At 37.4% G+C, this 25,817-nt stretch overlaps 3 protein-coding genes across 5 annotated transcripts; 1 reads left to right on the top strand and 2 right to left on the bottom strand.

The window, feature by feature from the left end:
- The first annotated feature begins 6 nt into the window (after positions 1 to 6).
- On the top strand, positions 7 to 6,975 carry LOC111344702 (V-type proton ATPase subunit D). The gene is made up of 10 exons (XM_022951951.2): positions 7 to 158; positions 244 to 361; positions 455 to 534; positions 1,478 to 1,545; positions 2,366 to 2,410; positions 3,434 to 3,537; positions 4,368 to 4,434; positions 4,540 to 4,618; positions 5,008 to 5,087; positions 5,646 to 6,975. The coding sequence occupies exons 1-10, from the start codon at positions 112 to 114 to the stop codon at positions 5,699 to 5,701; spliced, it is 744 nt and encodes a 247-aa protein (XP_022807686.1). The 5' UTR covers positions 7 to 111; the 3' UTR covers positions 5,702 to 6,975.
- LOC111344703 (arpin) lies at positions 5,723 to 11,523 on the bottom strand. Its single transcript, XM_022951952.2, has 6 exons — positions 11,195 to 11,523; positions 10,937 to 11,018; positions 10,679 to 10,814; positions 8,908 to 9,126; positions 7,987 to 8,144; positions 5,723 to 7,366 (listed from the first exon to the last, which is right to left on the bottom strand). The coding sequence occupies exons 1-6, from the start codon at positions 11,302 to 11,304 to the stop codon at positions 7,358 to 7,360; spliced, it is 714 nt and encodes a 237-aa protein (XP_022807687.1). The 5' UTR covers positions 11,305 to 11,523; the 3' UTR covers positions 5,723 to 7,357.
- A 569-nt stretch (positions 11,524 to 12,092) lies between these two features.
- LOC111344697 (tumor necrosis factor receptor superfamily member 16) lies at positions 12,093 to 24,562 on the bottom strand. 3 transcript variants are annotated; one of them, XM_022951942.2, is made up of 6 exons: positions 24,403 to 24,562; positions 17,837 to 18,148; positions 16,102 to 16,363; positions 15,226 to 15,411; positions 14,724 to 14,825; positions 12,093 to 14,423 (listed from the first exon to the last, which is right to left on the bottom strand). In XM_022951942.2, the coding sequence occupies exons 1-6, from the start codon at positions 24,460 to 24,462 to the stop codon at positions 14,155 to 14,157; spliced, it is 1,191 nt and encodes a 396-aa protein (XP_022807677.1). In that variant the 5' UTR covers positions 24,463 to 24,562; the 3' UTR covers positions 12,093 to 14,154. The 3 variants fall into 3 exon arrangements, with proteins under 3 accessions (XP_022807677.1, XP_022807678.1, XP_022807679.1); XM_022951943.2 differs by having other exon boundaries at positions 14,724 to 14,822; XM_022951944.2 differs by lacking the exon at positions 24,403 to 24,562 and adding an exon at positions 20,575 to 20,851.
- Between the last annotated feature and the right edge of the window lie 1,255 nt (positions 24,563 to 25,817).

Below are 25,817 nucleotides of genomic sequence, written 5' to 3'. Positions count from 1 at the left end.
CCTAAGGAAAATGCGACGGTTTGTGCCCCAGTACACAAACACGTTTCTCCACGGACATGAAAAGGGTGAAATTCTGCGATTAAGAGTCAGAATTTTACAAATTTTCTCAAAATGTCAGGAGGAGGAAAAGATAGGCTGAACATTTTCCCCTCAAGAATGTAAGATAAATAATCGAACCAACTCAACACAGTTATTTTTGTACAAAGAAGTGACAGAATAAGATGTTTACTTAATTTTTTTTAGGGCCCTTACTTTGATGAAGGCTCGACTGAAAGGAGCTCAGAAGGGACACAGTCTTCTGAAAAAGAAATCCGACGCTTTGACGATGCGTTTTAGGAAAATTCTCAAAATGATCATAGAGGTAAATATCAAAAGCGATGATTAAGGTGTTTGAGAATGCTGTTTAAAACAAAATTCTTGAGGTACTTTTGACGCTTCCCTGTTTCCATCGTAGACCAAAACTATGATGGGTGATGTAATGCGAGAGGCTACTTTTTCCTTGGCCGAGGCAAATTTTGCTGCTGGGGATTTCAGGTAATAATTTCTAACGTGCCTGAATTTTATAGTTCTCAACTGAGCAGGCTCAGGACTTATTTCGTAATAAATTAAGTTTTTTTAGTCAACCGTACGTCGCACCGCCTCGATCAGATCATGTGATTCCGTTGCAATTTCTCTTTAATCGGCGATAACCAGTAACTCCCAGATAGCTATAGGTTTAACAGTTAGCTTCTCCTTTCATAAGCAATCCTTTGTAAAGCAAACCAGTGATGATCATAAGAATCAAATGATTCATTCGCTACTTAGGTACATGTAATATTATCTTGACATCATTAATTTATTATGTAATTAATTCGGTAAGATCTTCGTACTACCCTATACTTCGATGATTAGCCATTATACAGTACTTGAATAAAAGGAACAATGGTAAAACAGATTAGATTACCTGTGGGGTTTTGGTTTTTTTTTTTCTTTTTCTTTTTTTTTTTTCAATACTATGGGTGATATGGAAATGTGTTATTTCTTTCTTTCATTTGTAACAACATTTTTGATAAAGGCATGCTCTGATTGGCTACTCAAACTGAATATCCTTCATTAACCTCCAAGCACTTTGCAGGGAATTTGTGCCCAAAAACATGATAATTGTTGCAGTAATGGATAAGTTGAAATGACCTTTTTTTTTTTAATATCATCTTTACTGTTTTAGTAATAACAACCATTCACCTCATTGTTCGTGACCAGCAGTAGATATTTACTGAGCTGCTTCGCAGCACCGTAAATATCCATCTCTGGCCTGTTTCCCTTTAGTGAATAGTTTTTAAATATCATGCTTGTATGGTATCACAGCTGACTTTTATAAACACAGAATGTCTTTTGATTAATGATGCTTTTTCTTTGAAAGGATGAAACTTATTTTGCACTCTATTGAAATCTTTACGTTTTGTAATCCATGTTTTAAGATGTCATCATACCATTTCAGTTATGTTGTTTTGGAGAATGTTGACAAGGCTCAAACCAAGATTCGCCTCAGGAAAGACAATGTGGCAGGTAGAGTTTTCCATCACAATCAGTTTTTTTTTTTAATAGCTACTGGAGTTTGAAAAAGTCATATGTGACCTTGCCTATGTGGGAGGCACAGTGGCCTCATGGTTAGGGCACTTGACTCCGGATCAAGTGGTCCAGGTGCAAACCCTGGCCGGGTACATTGTGTTCTTTGGCAAGACATTTCACTCTCACAGTGCCTCTCTTCACCCAGGTTTTTGAATGGGTACCAGCCAATTTAATGCTGGGGGGTAACCCTGCGATGGATTGGCATCTTAGTGGGGGAGTAGAAATACTCCTAGTCGCTTCATGCTACGGAAACCAGAGTTAAGCATTGGCCTGATGGGCCACTGGGCTCGTAAACAGACTTTACCTTTTTAACCTTGCCTAAACGTTAAGGCTTATCTGCTGTGGTTCTTATTTTTCTTTTGTTTTAACCTAATCTGAGGCAGGGAAAATGAAAATTAAATAGGTTTGGAGAATTTTTTAGCTTCAATGAAAACAGAAATGACCATTGATTGAATGACTCATTGATTGAAATTCACATAAGCATGCCAAAACATGTCTCTCTAAAAAGTTGTCTATTTCTTACAAAAGAAATTTTATTGTTTAAAATGACTTTGGTTTGAAATCATTCTAAACTTATGTAGTAAGTGTGATTTAATTTTCCTTTGTTCCAGGTTAATTATGAACAGTTCTTAAAAGTAAAAGAAAAAATGGCCGGATTCAAATTTGATAAATAACCTTGGAGATGTACACTGGTCATGTCCTAACCATTTGTAACTTTCATTGTTAATGTAACTTTATTTTTTGTCTTCAATTTTAGGGGTCCAGTTACCAATCTTTGAAACCTATGCAGATGGAGCCAATAGTAAGTTGATCTTTGCAGAAATTCACACTGTACAATTCTTCAGTCATCTCTGTACGCCCTTTTTGTTGGTGATGTCTTTTGCAATGTGGAATATGACATAGCTGTCAATGAGAACTGTGACTCGCAGATAAGAATTTTGGTCAGGTGCCTTTCTACAGTTAAATCCCAATTATCAAGATTTTTCTTTGATGTAGACTTATTTCTCTGGTTCCATTTCTTTATGATTTTTGTTAGCTTTAATTAATTTTTGTGTATACTTTTGGCAAATTTTATCAGTTTATGCGGAACGACGTAAGAATGTGCCATTCTTAATTCATGCACAATATTTATAAATGCTATACTAAAATAATCTTCTAATACTATAATCATTATATAGATTTAGTGATTTACCTTAACAGAAACCTTTGATGGTTGTGATGTATTTAATATTTGATGCATTATTATAATTTCTTTTTTTAATTACTTGGACTCTCAATTGTCCTAATTTTTCAGTGCAGTCAGTTTATCCAGGTTCAACTGTATCAGTAATTACATTTATTACACGACTTGGGCAGTCAGAGGGCCAATAACTAAACTCAACCAATCAAAATGCTCTATTGCCAGTCAATATTCTCTCAGTATTGGACCGGGCACTGACCCGAATGGTTCCCAATGATACTGCACTTGTGTCCCTTTGAACTTCAGTTGTATAATAAATCTCTTATTAACCAAGCTTGCGCGGGACCGTACTGGAAGAATATCGGCCCTCGGTCTTTTTTGTACGGACCGAGCGCAGCTCGGTCCGTACTGTCAAGACCTCGGGCCCATATTCTCCCAGTACGGCCCTTGTGCTTGGTTAATGAGATATATGTAAAAACCTTATTAACAGACTTACTGTATCAGCAGACCATACTGTAACAAATGATGTCCATGCTGGTTGTTTCTAAATTAGATGCACAGGTTTTAAGCTAATGCGGTATTTTAAGTGTAGTGTCAATTCAATTTGAGTTATGGTGATGGATATTTTTGTATCTCTCATCGCAGGTTATGAGTTGACAGGCTTATCTCGTGGTGGTCAACAAGTTTCCAAATGCCAGGAAGTCTATGCAAAGGCTGTAAAACTGCTTGTTGAGCTGGCTTCTCTACAGGTTAGTAGCTACCCTTAAGAATATTCTCAATGAAACTAATATGATTTCATGTCTCTTTTTCGGTAATTCCCCTCGCTTCTAATTTAGCAGGATATTAATATGATATGTATTTGTGCACGATCCTTGTGGTAAAGAGCACTATTTAAGCAATAGTGAAAATCAGACCTGAAAAAATTCAGGCCTATACGGGATTCAAACCACTGACCTATAAACGAAGTTCAGACATATGAATTTCATATATTCGTTGTGTTTGATTCATCATCTTACGGGTTTATGTCGAATTAATTTGATGACCTGTTCCCAGTTGGCTTGTTGGCTTGTTGGCTCATGGTAGAACACTGCACTAGTATCGCAGAGGTCAGTGGTTTGAATCCCCTTCAGGCTCTTTGCTGCAGGGATCTTGCACAAATATGTTTCTAGAACCGCAGTTCAGATATGTGAATTTCATATATTCGTTGTGTTGGAATAATATAATGATAATAGGATAATAAATGATGAAGGATGATTTTATTTATGGAAGTCACTATTTTTTCCTGATTTTTCTTTACCAGTTGTCCAGAAGTATCTCCCAGAATTTGACATTCTTTTAAAAAGTTGATGGCAGATTGTTGCAGCTTTTAGGAAAAATGTACAACTCATATAACTGATGGTCCATTTGTAAAAGTGGTATTACATTTGGGCAAACTACCATTCCTTCAAAGAAAGTGTTTTGTGTCCTGTTTGGTGCAAAAAATAAAGTGCAACATCCCTAAAGTAAACCCAAACAAAAGTGAGATAATAAGTAAATTGTATCAGATGTTCAATATAACCTAACATCTCTTTTTTTTCAGACTGCCTTCATTACTCTAGACGAAGCAATCAAAGTCACAAATAGAAGAGTGAATGCCATTGAATATGGTGAGAATTTCATTTTTATCACCATTTCCTCTTTTTTCTTAAACCACTTTGACTGATAATTTGTTTGTCTTGTAAAAGTTGTAACTTAATATCAATTTTTTTCAGTTATTATTCCCAAAATTGAAGCGACAATAACCTACATTGTTGGAGAATTGGATGAAAGAGAAAGAGAAGAATTCTACAGGTTTGTACCTGCAAATTATGTCTCTCACCTAAGTAACAAAGATAATGAAAGCCTTTGTATCTATGTGCAATTGAATTAGTTAGGTACTAGAAAATTTTGAGGAGCATTTTGCCAAGACTGAGAAATTTTTCTTTAGATTGTAGATCCTTACTTTGAATTTGTCTTGAGCGGTTGATACAAATGTAGTATTTTCCATTTCAGCTTAACAGTTTGTTAAATTATCTGAAATCAAAAGTGTAATTTAAATTTACTGTAGTTAATTAGAAGATCAGCTACCAGTAGTTCAAAATGTACATATTATGTGTTAAGCTGTAGCTTTGTTTATCAGTGAAATGTCCCACATGTAATGTTGTGTTATAAAATAGTGGTCATGTTTGTACTTTGTTCAGGCTTAAGAAAATTCAGGAAAAGAAGAAGATCAATAAACAAAAGGCAGAAGAACTAAAGAAAGCTAGAGGAATAACTCATGGTGAGAAAAGTTATGACAATTCATAAAACACATCACACAAGTACCTTTTGGTGCTACAGGCAAGATGTATGCACAAAATTTACACAACAACAGTACAAACTAACATTATCAACAGATCAAAACTGACCAAACATGATCAACTTATTTTGAGTCTTACTGCTGGTAACATCACAACGAAACTGATCAATTAGTTTTACACAAACCAGAGTTTAACATTGGACTGACAACCACTCTTTACTTGACTCTTTCCTTGCCTGTGCTAAGGTTGTCGAAATCTCAGTCACTGCTGTCAAGAAGAATCCTTCTTACAAATTATCTTACCTGAGGGATAACACCACACAATCAAAGGATGGTCGTCTGTGGCTGAAGAATTGTATACCAGAAAAATCCATGACACCTTCTCTGCTACCCAGAGTACATACTCCTAGTCCTTTAAGAGGGAGGACTATCTCACAATCTGACTTTTGAAAGGAAAAAATGAGGGAACCTCTCTTGAATGTGTGAACTACATTTCAGCCATAACAGTGTCAAATGAGCTCTTTTTTCTTGTTCCGTCAGATCAAACATCAAATCTACTCGACGATGCAGAGGATGAGGACCTTCTTTTTAATTAGTGTCTATGAAGTGATTCACAATGCCTAGGAACCTGAATTTTATTGCAGCTGTGATGAATTACAATTTCATTGTTGCAAGATAATTGTAAGTTGTACTTAATTGTACATTGGACAGCTGTGTGGAAGGGAAATTATCCTTCACTTTTATGATTGATGAATTTTCAAAGAAATAACTGCATGTAATATAATTTTGACAAGCTTGTGTGGGTGTGATGACAAATTTATAGCTTTGAGCAAAAATTTAGGAAACTCTGTTATGTGTACCTTTCCATCAATTTTACCTTTCCTTTCCATTAATTTCAACCTTTAAAAGTTAATGATGTGCAAGGAAGTGACAGTCTTGTTGAAATTAACAGTCAAGTCAAATGTATAAAGAATAACTGTACAGTAATGTGCCCATCAATTTGAAGCTTCAACATCTCCTTCCAATACCAATACCTGGGCCATTGACCATTGTCTGTGCCCAGGGAATTTGAACCAGAAGTGTCAGGTTTTTTCAGCAGAATACATGAGTTCTCAATATCTTGAAATATGGATGTGTTTAAGGTAAATAGTTCACTTTGTACAGGCAATCACATGACTTTGAGTGCAATTTGGAATAAATAAGCACAAGAAAATTTTTTCAAAGACTAACAAAATTGCATGAGCCTGTAGGGCGAGTGCAATTTGTGGTCTTTGAAAAAATTTACAAGTGCTTATTTATTCCAAATTGCACGAGAAAATCATGTGATTATCTATTAATAATGTACATGAAATAATACGAGGTTGCTTCTCATAACTACACAGAAGAAAAGCGCACGCATCACGTGCAAAAATAATTTATTCAAACCTTGCAAGTGACATTGACCTTGACCTTGACATTGACCAGTCAGAATGTCTGGTTTGTTTCTTTCTTTGCACTGAATTAACCATCTTCTGCACCGAATTAACTGAAAACTGCATTAATCTTAACCAATCAGAACTGAGAAATTTTTTCATGTATATTATTAGGTGAGAAAAATAATAGCCAAGAAAAAAGGGTCCACGGGGTCTAGGTTTGGTCTTTGGTGAGCTTGGTCAGTGTGTGGAAAGTCATGGTCCCTGATTTTTCCTTTTACAAACAATTTGGGTGGGGCATTTGGGCACAGTTTTTTTTTTTTTTTTTTCTGGGGGTGGGGGTGGAGGTGGGAGGGAGGGAGGGATCGATGTTGAAGCTTCTGATTGATTGATGCTTAACTACCAGTAATAACTTCAAATAGTATGAGTTTACTGAATTAAATGTAATATTACTTCTACTATGTGTCAATCATTACAACCCCCCTTACCATGAGATTTCTATCATTTCATTTTCCTGGTATGTTAGTGATACAGTGTACTTCATGCATTGTTTCACACTATTCTTAAGGTTAAATATATGACATCTGATTAAAAAAAATCAGAAATCTGTAATATACAGCTGATGCAATACATCTAGTTTGATCAACTTTTAAAAGTTGCGCTGCCGGTGGTTCTCTTGAAGTACAGTACCTCATCTCTGTAAAAACTCCATCTCAATGCAAAAAAAGCAGCTGGTAGCTGACAGTAGTTGAGATAATTGCAAATTGTAGTAACCCTCAGACAGTAACCTCCCACAGCTAATGCAACTTCTAATGTACAACTGATCCATCTCAGTAATACTCAGTCATCCTGAAAGACAAAATGTATGACACAGAATGTTTAAAATTGTATAGAGAGATTAAGCACCTCAGTTATGTGAAACATGAATGGCAGGAGTGACCACGTGACCTTGTTTTCCCACAATTTTTGCATGTTCAGAACTAACCAGTCATACCAGTAACTGACCAACAACTACAGAACTACAGCTGTTCATGAATCTTACAGGAAAATAAAATTATAATGCCAAAACTGATATTAAATTTCCACAAAGCAGACTTACGCCATTTGACTCTAACAACTTTGACTCTGATGATGACTTCCAAGGATATTAAAAGTTCAGTCATTCACATCAGTCCTTCTCAGGGGGGGTGGGGGTGGGAAGTACCTCCCACTGGCCCTGTGATCTACTGCAGCCTTTGATTATCCCAGGATTCCTTATCATTAAGCTGCCAGGATTATGACCTCTCCCTCTAAAGAGAGGCTATTCCAACCCAGGCAACACTTAGCTTTTTGTCAGCTCTCCCTGACTATTTACTAGTACCCACTAATACCCCTGTGCAGAGAGGGCGGTTGAGAGTAAAATGCCTTCCCCAAAACACATGCCACAATGAAGTGGCTGGGGCTCCCAAGACTCCTTAACTGATACCCACCCAGTCATCATCATCGGCACCATCTCCTTCATCTTGTGGAACATCTTGCTTTCCTTTGAAAGACATCACCTTGTCTGTCCAGGAGCCACCTGCCTCTACACCTCCCGTGTAATTTGCAGCTGTTGCACTACCTGCATTGCCAAGTTTGGCTATAAACTCTGCCACAAGAAAAAGGCATTGATAAGACCTTCATTCTATCACGAGTACTGTCATATTGTAAACCAATTTGGTTTGGCTCTAACAGACTTAGGTGTATCCTACTGCTGAAAGAAAAAAACAAAACAAAATATAGCTTAGGATAATTGTTATACCATGGACGTATCACAAGTTTTTGTGGTCCAATTTTTGTGGTCCAAGTTTTTGGTCCAATTTATGATTCTCGTAATTATGAACTTCTAGGTCAATTTATTCAACCATTTTCCAATAGGCCATTTTACAGTTGTGTACTTAGTCGCCAAGCCTTTGATTCAGAGTGAGGCTGAAGGTGACCTTGTTTTGATAGAGACCTGTATCTACTTACCATGATAACAAAGTGATTTACATTTAAAAGGCAGCAAGGTTTGTATCATAACAAGGTCAACCCTAGCCTCACTCCCATTCAAAGGCTTGGCAACCAAGCACAACTGTAAAAATGGACTATTGTCTTAAATTCTTGAGCAATCATTTTTGGTTGCACTGCATACAAAAGAAATAGCAGAGGTCTGAATTTTAAGGCATAAGAACATCTTAAATGGCTCAAATTGTGCAAGACAGTGGATATTAATGTCAGGAAGAGACAAGAAGCATTATGATTCCTCAGAAACTAGATTAAATCTTGAGAATGTATTTATCAAGCATCTACAAATCAAATTAGACCATGATGGTCAAAAAGACATGTAAACATAATCCATCTTTCATATAAACTTAAAATAACAAGATTACCAATGAATGGACCATCTCCTTTAGTTTTTAATCTGACATGATCCCCTTGAAGCAGTTCCATTTTATCGATGTCTTTTTCTTCATACCAGAATGCTTGACTGATCATATTTCCTCTCTCTGGAAGTTTTTCTTCTGTCAGTCTGGTCAACTGTGTCACTGTTATCATTCTTTTTGCTTCAGCTGCATCAATTTTATCCGAATCACTGACAGCAGATGTCTCTAAAAAATACAGATGCATTCAATTCAGAAAACGTTTTAAAATCAAAGTAAGGAGAGTGGGGGAGACTGGACTAATTTCCAATGAAATCAACTGCTGGTTAATTAGCTTAATCAAGGCTGTGGTCTAGCAGCACCCAATGGCCCCTGGTGTCTTACTTTTGCTCCTGGGCGACTCAGGAATTTTAGTTTTTTCATAAAAAGCACATGCTGGGCATCCTGGATTTCAAGTTCAGAGCACTGCGTTCCATTCAATTTTCCTTAGAGCACAGCCTTGTTAACAGTGACCTGGAAATCTCTATTAACTCGTTAACAATGACCTGGAAATCTCTATTAACTCTTTACACCCTAACATCAGTATGCATATTCTCCATACTGTCCTCTACACATTTTCTAGGGTGCTGACAAGGAGAATTTGTCAAACAATCAAGAATTTTTTGGAGGGACAGTGATCATTTCTTCCATTCTCATGACATTAATGTGTGATTCAGGGGTGATTTTGTAAGAAGAAATTAGATGATAGTCACTTCTATAAGTGCTCAATGTCACATGTAAGATAAAGTCTGTACTCGAACTTATCGGCCCACCTTGCATCCCAGTTTCCAAGAAGTATGAAGTGATTAGGAGTAATTATTACTCTCCACTAGATAGGATGCTAAATAAACTATCACAAGTTTATCCCATGGCATTTCACCATGCTCTCTGACCCTTCACCAAGATCCTCTCGTACTCCTAGGCTGGGTTGTTCAAATGTGGGTTAAGATAACCCAGGATTAGTGTGAAATTTGATTTCAGATGTGGGAGCTTTAAAAGAAAATTAAGTTTAATTCCATTTGTCTACAATTTGATGATTGAATGCTTTAAAAGGAATTGGGAAAATTATTCCAAAACACTCTATGAAAAGAAAAATATAGAAACCTTGATAAAAAAAATTTAACCATGGGTTTGCTCTAATCGGCCTTCAAACAAATGGGCCCTGGGTGGCGAGAGACCGTGAGAGCTAGTGAACTGTTTTGTCTAAGAACACAACACATTGACCCAGTGGCTAGGTCTCTCAAGCAGGAGTCCGGAGCACTGATCACTAAGGTAACTGTGTCTCACAACTTGTCACACATACATAACATGTTATGTACATGTTATGTGTGCTGTTGAATTTTTTTCTATCAAGAGTCCATCTAGCCTGCGTCGCAGACAGTCTAAACCGCTGGACTATACTGGGGATTGTGTGACACATCCGGCTGCAATGCAGGCTAGAGTCCATCCTGTCTCAAGAAGTTTAGAGAGCATTAAAGAAGCTAGAGATGCCCAATAGACTGTACCTCAATTGTTACCTTTACGCTTCTCTTGGGCTTCCCCAACTTCCTAAGTGCATCCATACCTCAATACATGCATGCTGAACATGAACCAACTCATGTGCAATATTGCATACCATAGAATCATTCCTGATCACAATACAACAATTATTGATATAGTGTCTTTAGATCAAGGACTCACAACTGAGTAAACCTCTAACTGTGCATAGAAACAAAACATGTCGTGTATAATATAAACTTACTGTAAGAAGACATTAGATAACCAGTACTGACTTTCTTGTCCTTTCCATAGTTAGGTTCTATTTCCTTCCCGGTGAGCGAATCAAACTTCCTCTTTAAGGCTTTTGAGATCTCGATATGTAGCACTACATAGCGCCACTGTATTGCAAAGAAGTAATTTTATAATTGTGAGAATATATCGAATGTATTGTCGATAACCAATGACTGAAGTAGTAAATCAAACATCAAAAAGAACAACACGGTGATTGAGTTGAAAATACCTTTTGAGAACCCGAGTAAGGATCTGATACGGTAAATCTCAGTCGGCCATGAAGTTTACCCTCTACTATAATTCCGCCAGCCCTTTTTAAAAGAGATAGAAGGCACAGCTAAATGTTTTTTTTCCTAAACGACAGCTGATTATAGTATAGGTAGATCAAAACAATCACTGAAAGAGTGCTACGCTGCGTCGCTCAGCTGTCAGAGAATAAACTGTAATGGTAGAATGTCACTTATAGCCATCTTGAAACCAAACAAACCTTTGCCAGCGAAATAGCTGTTCTGGTTCCCAGCGTTTCTCCCATCTAATAGGGGTAACTGGAATCGATTCCAAGGGTTTGTTTTCGTAGAGCATATGTGCACGGGTCATTCTTACTTCGTAAATTTCTAATGCAATATACAACCATACAAATTAATCATTCTCGAGGTCAATTTCCCACAGGCGTTCTAAAACTTCCACACTAAAGCCTGGAAAGGAGTGTACAAGTCACGCCAGACCCTTCACGAAGGTCATGCATTAGGAAAACACTGAGGAGGATGTAGAGTGATCTATCAGATAACGTCAACATTGAAAAAATTGTACTCTGTAGATATTTGATAAATAGATCACATGTTCCCTTGCATCTGTGCAGTGTAATAAATCACTGATGACGTTAACATGTAATCATATCATCAGTCACGCACTCTGCTCATGCTCACTATCCCCTCTCTGTTTTCTTACCACACTTGACATCATCTGTGATTTATTTCAGAACAGTCCCACGACAACAAAGAACCTGTTTCTAAAATGGCAATCGAAGTCTTTTCATTTCATAATGACCTTTCCCACCGAAGGAGGCCTCTAAAGGTAACCTTGTTGTTTAGTCGCAATATGTCTCCGGACTTTTGGCAACCAATAGAACCGCGGATGGTCAAGTAGTTACAGAAATTCACAACAAGATTTGTAAATATTTGCGATACTGACATGAAATTGGTACGAAGGGACCACAGTGCGAGGGGCACTGACAACTGAGGAACAAGTGTTACTTTTGCCGATTATTGTTACTGTTGTTATCAGTTGTTTTTATGCAGACATGCAAATAACTAAGCCCCAAACTACAAGTGTAGTCTTTAGAGAGTATCTCTCGATAGGAAATAAAGAAACTTGACTGCGAGATGTTCATTTCTCAATTTATTACAAACGGGTCACAAAAAAATAATCATACATTTCTTACAAGAAGCTTAAAATAAACGTGACACAATAAATTATACATTAAATAGGATCTCTCTACGCTCTTAAATACAACCCCCTCGTCTTTACTATTATGCAAATGTTTTAAATGTATCGAGCGTGGAACATGAAGAGAGAGAACCCACCAAATTACTCATTTCGTTACTTCGGCAAGCAACAAAAATTTCAAAATCACAATTTTCTCGCTCTTCTCAGCTTGACCATTGGTTAAAACAAAAGTGCAGTTTTTTTTTTTTTTTTTTTTTTTTTTTCGCTAAATTGCCCCGTATGTATTCTGTACTAATTTATCATGTGTATATTTAGGCCACCAGTTTACTGGCACGACAAGCTAGACCACAATATCCGCATCTTTACTGTGTCTCTGACGTAATAAATTGTTTAAACTTCATCCAGGAATATCCCTTTTTCAAGTCTTCGACCATTGATAACGATAATATTATTCAAACTCTTCATCCCATTAGCGGGATTTACCAAACGGTAATTATGTCTTTCTTGAACATCCTTTCTCAAAAGCAGTAGCAACATTACATTCTGTCAATTAATCAGTAACATAATTTTCAATTGTTTCAGGCCCTAAAGTAAGTGAGAGGTTTGTCTGAGGTTGAGAGAAAACAGTTCCCCGACTTAGCTTGCCTTTACCAAACATCAAAATGTCTGTTTCTTTCCCAAAAGAATCTAAGTTCGTAATTATATTCACGTACTTTAAGCCTGTCAAGCATTAGCAAGATGACCTTTTTTAATTATTGTATTAAACTGTCCATAAATTAAATACCATTTCATTGAATACGAAACAATGCCAAGATGCAATTGTCAAAATATTGCCAAAAAACTCGAGCGATTATAAATTTATGCGCTCAGTTACTTTAAATTTTAACTCGAGAATACAAAATTATTTTCAAACAATGTTTAACTTATCTCTTAGCAAGGTAAGAAAATACTCATCTTAATTTTTGCGTAAAAAAAAATTATTTTCATACAAACGATTTCGTTAACAGCTGTATACAAAAATATACATTCTATGAGTAACCACAAACGGTTTCCACGTTTTGCACGATGCATAAATTATTGTGCAAATTTACGAACAAATTTTTTAAACAACGAGCGGATCATTGATAGAAGGCGCCAAAAATACGAAAAATTAAAAATAACATCAACTCTCTTTCAGAATTATTATCAATCTGAAAACCTGAAAGCAAAACATAGCGTGTCTCTTTTGTGTAAATCACAAATCGCAGTTTGATTGACTGTCACTAATTTCAGAACAAACGCACTCAAAATTCTGAAAAGTGTACCTATAGCAAAATTAAAGCGAAAGTGTCTCATACGTTATCTTAATTTAACATTGCTTATTAATTCCGTCAACTACGTGACTACTAAATGGCATAAAATACCAATTTCATTTCTCTATATATCGCCGAAAGCGTGTTTGGTTGATAAGCACCTCTTGACGATTAAAAGGTCACTGTTTTTGTCGTGGTTCACTGGTTTTAAAACCCAGTTTTTCGGTTTTTCTCTTTTTCACTTACGAACGACACACCCGTTTTATTATCTCCTCTGAGGATTGTCCGTACTTGTATTCCACAATAATAATAAATTAAGGAATTTTGAACACTTTACATTGACAAACCGACAAAATAAGCCATCGTAAACATTCCGTTTCATAATTTTAGGAGAATCTCGTCAAATAATTCAAAATGATTGTAAAAGTAATAAACAAGGTTTGATTTCATTTTATGAATTAAATAGTTTTAAAACACACCATATTTGTCAATTCTATAATCTGATTCTATAATTCTACGTCTTCGTTATTGAGTTGTAGGATTTCGACTATGAATTTGATACACGACTTTACTACAACAGGATTCTCAAACTTAATTAAAATTTCTCCAAGAAAGTTTCGCACTTCGGCTCACAGACAACTGCAGTGCCTGCAGGATCTCACTGCTTTTAATTTACGGACATATTGCAATTTAGTTACGACAACATTAGCTACACATACGCTTCGGTGATATTCGCTTCTTTCGACCATTTCATGGCCCTGAAAGTATCTCTGAGCGCTACAACAGTAGCAGTGTCTTTCTGTCCCCACTCCCCAAGCATAGCATCGGTGGCTGTTCTTTTATCCAAAGCAAAATTATTGATCTGGGTAGTGTTGAATTGGAGTCGTCCACCCAGCTGTTTCCATCGGTCTCCAGGATTTAAAAACTGTGATAGTTCCGAAATAAGGGTGTAAGAAACGTCTCGAAGCATTTTATCACCTGAATTGACGAAGGAAAAAAATGGTTTTACAATTGTGATAAAGAATTTGAAAGCGACAAAGAGAAGTAATTCTCATGAAAGCGTTAAAAAAGATCTTCAACCCCCAGATCCCAGATGATAAATTTCTTTGTGACTCAAGTTTGATTGACAAAAGTTATCACGCCCTCTGGTCGGAAGAAAAGGGAGAGGTGACGATCTTGGGGTAAGGCGAAGAAAGCTTTACATCCGCGAAAAAAGGGCGTATGATTAAAAAAACAACAACAACAGTAACAAACAGAAAAAAAAAGGATGTCACCAACCATGTCGTCCTCCAATGAAGGGCAAAGAGCTGTAGGGATTTTCTACTGCTCCAACGACTTCCCTCGAGTTTGTTCTTGTACTCGGTTCCTCGCATGAATCTACTGAAATAAAAAGCATTTACAACTTTGATGGCATGACTCTTTCACTCCACCAAAACGTTAAAAAATGGGACCTCCATTGCACCTGTCTGGGCAGCTTAGACGACGAATGGCCCCTCTTTTTAGGCGAAGTCAGTCGCGCAAGTTAGATAAAAGGACAAAAGAAATCAGCGAGACAAATAAATTTGGCGCGCTGCGTGGAGCTGTGGGAAAGAGGCGCAAAAAAGTAATAGTCTACCTCACGCGACGCGCAAACATCAATTATTTTCCTTTGTTTTCTTAATTTAGACTCACATGACAGACATCGCTAAAAAGGTTGGCGTAGCTGGTTACAGATTCGATTAATTTCCTTCCTTGTCATTAGTAACCGTGACACAAAAATAGCAAGGAAAGTTGATCATACCTGGTTTGCCCCTCTTCTTTGGGCGTTTTCTGCTGCTCCGTCTCCTATGCCAAACACAAATCATTGCACCAATGACAAGGATGAAGAGCAGTGCAATAAGAGAGTATAAGGCAGCCTGGAAGCCAATTTCGTCCTCTTCAGAGGATTCACTCTCTTCCTTTACTCCCGTTACGACTGGTACATTCGCTGAAACGGAATAAGAAAGAGGTTTGGGTGGTGCCAAGGTTTCCAGAACCAAATCTCGTTCCCAGGTTCTTTCTTTTTTCCCCCACCCACTGAAGCACTTAAGGAGGGAGGGGTAGGAGAAAGGGAAGGGAACAGACACCGGTAACGAAGTTGTCCATACAGCACATACAGCATACAGCCACCGGCACTACCATAAAGAAATTTCCACCTCAGCTTAGGGATTCTCTCTACCTTAAACGTGTGCCATTTTTTGAAATTAATCACATCACTCTGTCATAAAATGTCACACATTTCATTTAAAATCTATAAAACTTCCTTGAACTTTGACGGCAAAATCGCATTGATAGCGCGGAATTTTTTCCCTCCTTTTTTCTCACCGTGCAAGGGCCTACCAAGTTAAATATAAATAACTAAAGTAAAGCAGTGTTCCTCGCAGGTGAGCCGCAATTTAAGCAATTGCAGAAAAGTGGCCTGAAAGAAATTCTGGCTTCGACATAACTAGAACCCGTGCTCCCCACCAATTGAGCCACGTGGCACATTTTCGAGGGTCCTTCTTTCCGGTGGAGGAATCTCATTTTAATTTGTACATGAAATTTAATTCAATTAAAAAAATCATGTAAATAAGTTAATTATCTACATATTTTTTCAAAGCAACCAGTAGCCGAAAAAAATTGATAGAGAGCGACTTACTGGATAGAGTTGAAAATGATTCGGATCCTGATGAAGATGTTGACGGCTCGTCCTTTGCTAATTTTGTCACACTATCAAATCGAAGGGTTGATTTGGTGGGTACAGGTCTCAAGTCTTTCTGTTTCGAATTATTTTTATCTTTCTCCGGTATGCATTTTGTGTCCTTCCTTCTAGTGCACTTCTCTAAAACGACCTCTCCTTTCTGACATTTACTACATGGTTTACAAGAAGCAAAGCCCTTGCCACTTGAAAACGTTTTTCCCTGATGAGAAATTAAAATATTTTTACAAAGTTAGTTTAAAAAACAAAATGAGGCAGTTAGTATCTTGGTACCATGGATAAAAATGATTTTGAATTTTGACTGTGGCGTCACCATTTTACTGGAAAATGTATCGATATTGAAGAGTAAATATTAGCGAGAAAAACACACAACGTTTCGATGCTATCGAATGTATTGATACTTGGGAAAAAGTCAGACACAGATCAATCGTGGAAGTTAGCCCTTTAAACTCTTAGAAGTGATAAACAAGTAACTTCTCCCTATATAATCCATACATTATCCAGCAAATAGGTAACGAGAATACTCGAACTTATCTCGTAGAAGTTTTCTTGATCTTAACCCAAATTCTCATAATAAATTTTACAAGAAAACTTGCAGAAGCTGGAGGGGAGAATTAAAACTCAGTTGTTGGAAGATAAATGCTTAGAGAGCTATTGGAGAGCAATTGAAAATAGCTGTTTGTATTTGATGTTGATAGCTTCTTTTTTCGCGTTTCACAGATCACTGAGGCCATATGTTAACAGACGATTGTCTGTTTGATGGTTCTCGAATCTACTCTGACGTATTTGTATTTGATACACGTGTCATTAAATATATTCCGTTTCGTCGTCCGCATATTTTGGTCGTCTGAATCTGATGTCTTCTTATTTTTCGTACTGATAAAGTGCTATTTGATCGAGTGCCTTAACAACCAAAGCTAAAGGAATTGTAACGGCTAATGAATCAGAGCGAGTGAAAATACCCTAAAAGGCCAAAGACAACTCAAAGTAAAAATAGGCAAACTGCTTCATACGCAGAAAAATGCGGTAAGCAAGACACCATTAGTTTTGGATCTGATTGTTTAAGTTTCTGGACCAGTTACTGTGTGAAGTGGAGCAATACCAAAGCGATACCAGACAACTTTCGAAACCCAATTATAAATTGTGGTATTAATGCTTCTGGTGTGATAGACACATATTTGCAGTTCCGAACAAATTATCCTTCAGCAAAAATAAAAAAATAAATGGTAAGAGATATATTCGCAAAGATACCTATTACGCTGTTCTTTCAACACACTAGACACCCATCCGACAGACTAATACAACACGTTTCGCAACCAGCTCATTATCAGCTCATTTTCGATCGCTATGGCAACATATCGCCAATGAAGCTGCTGTTATCAAGATAGGTTTTAGGTTAGCGTAATAAAATTTTCCTTCAAATGGAATAAAACCTCGAAATTATGTATGCGTCATACAGTCTTTCGCGTGACGTAATGTTGTTCTATTCGATGGGGACCGTCGATGGGTAAACCGTAATAAAAAAGCACGAGGTTCTGTAAAAAACATGTCGATTGATGGTGGTGCATAACAGATTGCACTTGACAAACTTGAAAAGCTCAAAAGTTTCGTCTTTCAAGGTGAAAATATGGTAGTATAGATCAGTTAAATGCTGAACAGCGTATTTTAGTCCCACCTTTTCGCAACGTTCACAAGTTGTTTTCCTTGTTGCTGTGCAGTTGCTCACAAATCCAAACCCTCGTCTACATGGCTGGCATTTGAGGCAAATCAAAAACGCGTCGAAGTAGTGACCAGGAGCGCACTCACACTTGGTGTTTGAGGTAGGGGTGCATGGTTTAACCATCACATTATTCCTCCCGACACAACTTTTACACGTCGAACAGCTTTGAGCATTTTCGTGATCCGTAAATGTACCATTTGGACACTTTTCACAAACCAAAGTGGTTGAATTAACAAAAGTTCCTGGGCCGCATCCTACGGCGATTGTCTGCGAAGAGAAAGTAAAATCAGTTCTTGCTTGGTTTTAGAGGTTTTGTTGTTTCATGTAGGATGGTTCATCATGACAGGATCCATAAATAGGCTTACACATAAAGCTACTTTTATTTTAATTTGATAGTGAAAATTTTACAATGGCGACCCAACCGTTTTGAAGACCAAACAGGCCGGTTTACTACATAAAAAATCCCCCCTAACCCTCCCTACACAAAGAAATCCTTCAAGTTTCCTTGGGGAGGAGGGAAAATTTGCGCAGGCCAGCCTTTGGGTCAGGCATTACTGAGCTCGTTCAGTTTGCGAGAGCCGCCTACACAAGACATTAAGTCTCAACTTTCCGCTCTGACGACAATAGTTGTTATGCAATTTGCGTCAACACAAAGCTATGGAAGACTGAAAATGATCACTTTTATCTCTAAGAATATGGTATTAAATCAAACAAAAACTCCTTGTTAATATCGTCACCCTTTTTACATGGTAATGTAAGAATATTGTACTTAGAGAAATTTCTCATTAGTCAAGATAGGAACTAGCAACATCCTGACATCTCCTTTTTCGGTTATGTTTTTATTGCCACGTTCTGTTTTGTTGTATTTTTCCTTCGCTGCAAGGGAAATAAGGTTTTTTTTTTTCTTTTATCTTCGCGTCAAAATCACTCCAAACAAAATCTAATATCTCGCAGTTTTTATCATTCATGTTTATCAAAGTGAAGTGCCTCTCAAACAAACCCACGTTAATCGAAAATGATGAACGCTGAACGCAACGCAATTGACATCAAATCTGAAACACTGGTAAAAGTTTACAAATAAAACAAGTTTTAAAACAGAAACCTCTTAAACTTTCATGTGATTATCATGATACTAAAAAGAATTTAATTGAATTCAGAAAAAGACTGCACAGGTCACGTGTAGGGGGTTCAAGGCCGCGGTACCTCTGACCACCAAGTAATGTTTGCTTATTTTGTTTACGGACTTCGTATAACACGTATTCTTCGACCTAAGAGGTAAAAAACCTTTTAAAAAACTTTTTCACATCACGATGAAAGGTATATATTTTCTTTTTATGGCGTTGCGTGCTTGACTGTAGTCACGGGTAATTTGCACAAAATATCTCAAATTATCGCACGCGAATGATACGAGACGAAAAACAAACTAGCCCTTTCACGGTCTACGAAAAAGCTAAGTTAACTGCTAAAATAACGTGATTTATAATTAAATTAAACGTAACTTTAGTAGAATTCCAACAGACAGACCACGGTTCAAATCGTCCCCGCTGAAATAAGCCCTAACGTAGCGTGAGCGTAACACGAAAAGCCAATTAATTGAGGTGGGCTTTTTGTGGTTTCCGCGAACACTTGAGTCAGTTTACATCTTAAAGTTTGGCGGAAAAAGGTAGGAAAAAAGGTCCTTTCGACCGTTTTAACGTTTAAAATGGGCAAATAGTAGTTTTATTAACTAATCAATGGAATAAAAAAAAGTTGATTTCGCTTTCCTTTGTTAAGAAAACGACGAATTTCAATGTTGGCAATGACATTTCCGTTGCCGAAAAGGCGCTGACTTGGCAAAAAGATTAGAGCGAGTCACGAAATGTTAATCAAGCGCTGGATTTAAACGGGTTTACCTCCTTTTAGCGCAAAATACTGCTAAATTTTAAACATAAACTGCAAAAACATGAGAAGATACAATGGCTTATCGCCTTGCACAGTGATAACATCCACTTGAAGTGACAATTTCCCAGAGGACGAGCATGGTGCACTAGCATAGAACTACATATTTTCACCTTTAAGTGTTTCCTTGGTGATTTCCTCAACAAAAGTGGTTTCGTAATCTTAAATTATCTACAAACGCAAACACTATCTTCTGTTTACGATGAAAATTTACCAACACCTTGTTAACGTGCGAATACATTCAAAACCACTCGCATTAATAACTTGTACAAACATATCATGGCTGTTTTAGCGCCAATGACGAAAATAATTGATTTCGCGAAGCACGTTGTGTTTCACAGAAATTCCGAGATTGAAGAAAATCGTTCGCAGATTACCTCGGACGGAGAAAAATATAAGTAAAACGGATCTGATAAGGTGAACTTAACCTTAGAGTTTCGGTTCAGATTTTTGTCTCGCTCTCAGTGGATAATCGTGAGAAAAACCTGCGTAGACGTATGGCTTATGCAACATGAACAAACACACAATATTTGTGCTACTGACATAATTTGCTCGCTGGTTACGACGATTCTTGACCGAACTCATATAGGAATAGTTCTTAAATGTTTGTTTGAAATATGCGATGCTGAAGAGACCCTGATATCGCGCACGGATGAGCACCCTATCGGTCCATTCAAAGTAAATATATTTACTATCAACTACGTTTCCTATCGAAATCATAATGAACCAAACAGAAAATAAAAAAGATCTCTAACCTGTGATAATAAAACTAAAAACCAAAGACACCCAAGGCTTCTAAAACGCATTTTGAGTTCTTTAACGACGGTGCAGAAGAAAAGCCACTTTCTTATTAGACAATGCTTCAATAAATGTCAAGTTCGCCCGGTGTAAATTGAGGTTATTGTTCCCACAATGCCAATCATTTACTTAACTAGCGTTTTCAATCTCCATGTCGTGTCCAGGCATATTTGAAAAGTCCACTGATAGAGTCTAGTCGTAAAAAGGTTTTAACTTTCGTTAAATCTGTGTTCCATTATTACCGCATCAGTTTCCGCCAAGAGTGCGCGATAAAAATAGAAATCTGTGAGGAAGAGGCAATTTCCCATACTCACGTACCTAATACATCAATCGATGTGGAGTGTTTTTATTGGAAAACGCAAACTTTTTCTTCCTTTTCCGCCGAAAAATGTTTCAAGCCTCAATGAAAAGGGAAAAAGAAAACCTTTTCAAGCCATTTTCTGCACATGTGTGGACAAAAACATCAAACAATTATGTTAAAAGATAAATAAAAATATTCGAGGGACGAAGTCCATTTTCTATGTAATTTATATTAGGCCATAATCTATTAAAGAAAGAGACGTTTAGTCGCAATTATTCGTATTCGTAGCGTAAGAATTTCCATTTCTACCCACCAAAGTCTTGAGAATGCAGAAAAACGTGAAAAAAAATCGCTTTTTCCTTACTGAAGCGAGTTTTACGCAAGAGTGACGCCCTTTTCTGACCTAAATATAGATATATTTTTTTATTATTGAGAATTAAAAGTTGTGCTCTCAGAGATTTAAGACGATCCGTACTTTTAAAAAAATATTTGCAGACAAGAACAATATCGCATCATTATATGAAAAACGAATATATAATAATTCAGTCCAAGAAATTTCATCCTTACAAACATGTCGCCCCTAGCTCACATTCAAGTCACGTGCAAAGAATTGCGGTAGAATTCAATTATTGTAAGTGATTTTAATTTGTCTTCTGTCCTCGAGTTAATACCCCTTGGTTGCCATCAGACCTCTTCGTAGAAAACAGAGCTCTTACATCTAAAAGGAAAGTGCCAAAGATAAACTCTTTCTTTGGCTGCGAGCAATAATTAAACCTTTTAGCGATATAAGATAAAAAGTGACCCTCGATCCGATAAGGCGCCGGCCAGTCAGTACCAGGTCACGCAAGCATGTATCATTGCAAAATTCTACTTTAAATCTTTTAAAGTGAGAAACATAGCGTCCAGAATAAAAAATTCCCCTGTTCTATCCACTAAATCACCTTTAAAGAAGTCCGTTTATTAAAATCAAAAAGTATAATCGCAAAGCTGTAGACCGAGAGAAGTAATATGGCGCTAGCTGTCTACCAGATCACGACATATTATTCATTCTGTTTGCTTTGTATTGCTTTGGTATGAATTTACGTTCGAGTTATTAAAACATCTGGCTAATTTTTTCCACATTCTTGCTTTGATTTACAACAGTAAGCATTAGCTCCGCTACAAAATATTTATTTTCCCATATTTGTATCCGACAAAGCGCAAAGTAAGAAAGGAAATCCGCATAGTACGTGATGTGTTCAACTAAGGTACACAATATTACACCTGAAGGCGCTCTACGTGCCGTTTTACAAGTACAACAAAGAGTTTTGTAAAGTGTTAAAACTTGCAATAAACAACTGTACAGGAAAGGAATATTTTATTAAAATGCCGTTCCGATGGGAAATAGAAGTCCAGCTGTGTAAAACAAATCGAACGGTTTCCGGTCTTGAAATCAGAGCCGTCGAACACGCAATCTAATGGAACTTTTATCTATATTGTCTGTATGGTTTTTAAATTTGAAACAATTTAGAGTGGAAAATTGGTTTAAAAAAATGTAAATTTAAGGGTACACATCGTTTAACTAGAATGCGATGGAATGATAGATCCGTAAGACTTAGCGATATTTCCGGCAGGAGGCAAGAGTTCAATCTAGGAATTTTAATATATTCGCGATGGAATTTCCTTGACATCTTGTTGATCCGCATCGACAACGATGCATCTCTATTGGAGCAAATGAATTACTACATTACGACGGGATTAAGTTTGTTTTGCTACTTCACCACTTGACAATATCGGGGCATCTTGCAAAAACGAAAGAGTTGTTTTTCTTGACGAAACTAGCCCCCGAGGATCTAAAACACCTCGACTCTTGCATTTTTTCCTTTTTTTTTTTTTTTGTATATTTCAATGAGCTGTTCTCGCCGACCAAAATAAATAACTTTAAGGCACCATTCCACAAGTACGCCTTACAGGTGAATTATTTAAACTATGCTGGTGCTGTTTTGTTGTAAACAAGGGTCTATTAGACCTTTCGATCTTTGGTAGCTCTCCCATCGCGATTTCCACTGTCAAAATAATTGCGGTCTGCAATTTGGCCCATTTTGCCACGGGCACTAAACGCATAATGTTTTGTGTTACAACATATTTGCCAACATTAGACTTACGACTGGCGCCCCGCAATACACGAGACTCACAGCAAGCGATATCTTCGTGAAAGAAAAAATAAAGTAAACACGATACGCTCAATGCCCTGCTTTGTGCAATTTTCACTCAGCTGACACCGCGAAGTGCAGCAATGAAAAGAATCTTATATCTAATTGTAGTCTCTATTTATTGCGTATTGTTTTCGTTAGGCAAGTTCGAACATATACAGGGTAGGAGGGTCAGTTTAGAAGTCGCCCGAGCATACAGGCCGGCGAACACGAGCCGACAAAGAATACTATTTACCCTCACTTTAGAAGTATAATATGCCGAAAAGATGCGAGAGGAAAAAAAAACACTCTCGAAACGGATTAAGAAACTCTAGCGAAGCCAAAAGTACCGCCAACATTCAAGACTGCGTAGTACTCGCTAATATGAATCAAGCAAAGTAAAGCGATTTGTCAAAATTTTGTCCGGAGGGCAAAAGCGCTCAAATAAAGCGTTGTCAAATGCCGTTTTCTTTTCTGCTTTCGAGTAACGGGTATTGGATTGCTTTTCCCGAGTGTTTTAGCCGTTGTTATGTTTTATAGTCTAAACAAGTCGGATATTTGTATCTCGCAGTTGGTTTCAACCTGTACCGCAATTACTTGTACAATGTGATGGAGCCGCGTTCAAAGTTAATTATTGCAAAACCCCAATCAAAACATATCTTCCAAAATAAACAACAAATCTACTCCACACGAAAGAGAACCGAGAAAATATGCTAGTTTGGCACAAATATCGAGTTTGAGACGGCTAGTCGCATGGCGAAGCAGCTGTATTCGATTCACTTTCAGCATTCACATGGTGGTCTCCGGAACAAATGATACGTGATACTTTGCTAAAAGCATGTGCTTGTTCGCTCTCTGAAGACACGAAAACTTCTCTGCGAGACTGAATAGGTGCAGTAGCCACAGCTGAAGCGACTTGAGCGCAAGAATAGAAAATGTATTCCCCGTGAAAGGCGAGATAGAGACATGAATCGTGTTAATTTCCATTTGTATTGGAGTTGTGTGTTGTCACGAGCGAAAATAGCAACCAAAGCGAGATTTTATCATAACTGCTTTCAAAAACATTCCATGGTTATTCTCATCAAACAAACCCGTGAAATAATAAATTTTAGTCTCATTAATAGAGCTATTCTGAACGCTAATGGCCCTGAAACGTTTCGAAAGCAATTTCGTCGCTCAACGCGAAACGATGAAATAAGCAAAGTAATCAAAACCTTTCTAGATTTCACCGTGCCGGACGCCTCGAAGCCAATATGGCACGAAGAAAGGGCTATGTTTTGTAGAAAACAACTTAAAAAAAGTGAAGAACTTACCGTGATCAATAAAGAGCTCCCGAATATAGTTGCCAGGAGCGCCAGAAAGCGCGCTACCATCTTTACTCCCTCCTCAATTGCGAAAATGCTAAGCTCGGCAAACTTTGAAGGTCGACCCCACGTGAGTGTGTTCGGGTTCTGTCCCTTCTTTGTGACGTCAATGTTTATTTTTGTCATGCCTCGATTCCCGTGGATTCCCGTGACATTCTTGAAAGTCTCGTATCGTTGAAGGGATTTAGAAATGAAACTTATCGATTGGAGAGTAAGTACCTGAAAGTATGATAGCAACATATAATTATTATTTCCGATCCAGAGAATTCTTCGAATTTATGACTGAAACGAAAAAGAAAGGAAAAAACAACAGGGGTTTTATTCGAGTCTTGAGCAGGTGTACCATTCGCTAGGAAATTTATGCGATCGACCAGAAGCCCATCGCCTCTAGTGCGGCAATTATAAGAGCTATATTCAGGTAGATTCCTTCGGAAAAAAAAAAAAGAGAATAAATGTATCCCTTTTCCAAGGTCGACTTTAAAAAAAACGGACACTGAACTAACAACTGTTTAATTTAGTGACCGCTAAAGTTTACAAGTTAAATGATTACCGTCGCAGACAGTGGGGCCAAGGTAATACGGTAAACTGAATTGACAATATTCCTTGATTACCATGTAATTAAAGTGATTCAACAGGCAAAGAGTGATAAGCGCGTGATGACCTCCTTACAGACGAGGTTGAAACGCCCATCCATTCCTCCTAGTCTTGGAACATTATACTGTTACATTCGCCCAATTCCAGTTTTACCATTGACGAGCGCTAGCAGGCTTCTGAAATCATTTTACTTCACCAGCCTGGGCTGATCTTATTGTAAATTGTATATGTACGTCAAGGTTTGCTTCCCTCAAAATACCTCTTGGAGTCTTGAAACAGAGCAAAGCAACTTCACACAAATGTTACAATTCTAATGCATCAACCAACGCATTTTTAATTTCTGTCAGTAATTCAGTCGTCGGCATAAATGGATTATAAAATACCCTCACAGAGTCACAGAGGTCATTTCTCTCTCTTGTGTTTATATTTGCCACTTAGTTCACTCAAACTTGATCGAAGAATAAATAAGAAGAAGCTTTGGAAACTAGCCAAACCATGAACTGCAAATTTTTGCACTCAAATATTGCCTTCGTCTCTAGATCAGTAAAGTGAAGAGTCGTTTATGATTAGATACCGAATAAAAGTCCCTTAAAATAGGAATTTTATCATGACCTCTTAGATTTCAATAGGGTTAAATCCCTGTTATCTTTTCAAGAACGCCGTCATTTCCCCGTTGTATGGGAGTGGCTGATTTAGTGTGTTAGGTATGTCGGTGAACCAGTATTAGATCGCGGCACTATAACGGCGATGTGTTTATCTTACCATAATCA

Source organism: Stylophora pistillata, chromosome 6 (assembly GCF_964205215.1).
Source record: "Stylophora pistillata chromosome 6, jaStyPist1.2, whole genome shotgun sequence".
In the NCBI taxonomy this organism is placed as follows: Eukaryota; Metazoa; Cnidaria; class Anthozoa; order Scleractinia; family Pocilloporidae; genus Stylophora; species Stylophora pistillata.
Note: the sequence above shows the minus strand (reverse complement) of the source record. Positions and strands in the feature narration are given on the sequence as shown.

Excerpts from the sequence above, each read along its gene's own strand:
- LOC111344702 (XM_022951951.2), top strand. The coding sequence starts at position 112 with ATGTCAGGAGGAGGAAAAGATAGGCTGAACATTTTCCCCTCAAGAAT. Across the intron at positions 159-243 it reads AACATTTTCCCCTCAAGAAT|GGCCCTTACTTTGATGAAGG; the intron begins GTAAGATAAATA and ends AATTTTTTTTAG. Across the intron at positions 362-454 it reads TTCTCAAAATGATCATAGAG|ACCAAAACTATGATGGGTGA; the intron begins GTAAATATCAAA and ends TTTCCATCGTAG.
- LOC111344703 (XM_022951952.2), bottom strand. The coding sequence starts at position 11,304 with ATGACCCGTGCACATATGCTCTACGAAAACAAACCCTTGGAATCGATT. Across the intron at positions 10,815-10,936 it reads CTTACTCGGGTTCTCAAAAG|TGGCGCTATGTAGTGCTACA; the intron begins GTATTTTCAACT and ends TTTGCAATACAG. Across the intron at positions 9,127-10,678 it reads TTATCTAATGTCTTCTTACA|AGACATCTGCTGTCAGTGAT; the intron begins GTAAGTTTATAT and ends TGTATTTTTTAG.
- LOC111344697 (XM_022951942.2), bottom strand. The coding sequence starts at position 24,462 with ATGGTAGCGCGCTTTCTGGCGCTCCTGGCAACTATATTCGGGAGCTCT. Across the intron at positions 16,364-17,836 it reads CTTGTGAACGTTGCGAAAAG|GGAAAAACGTTTTCAAGTGG; the intron begins GTGGGACTAAAA and ends ATTTCTCATCAG. Across the intron at positions 15,412-16,101 it reads ATCATTTTCAACTCTATCCA|CGAATGTACCAGTCGTAACG; the intron begins GTAAGTCGCTCT and ends ATTCCGTTTCAG.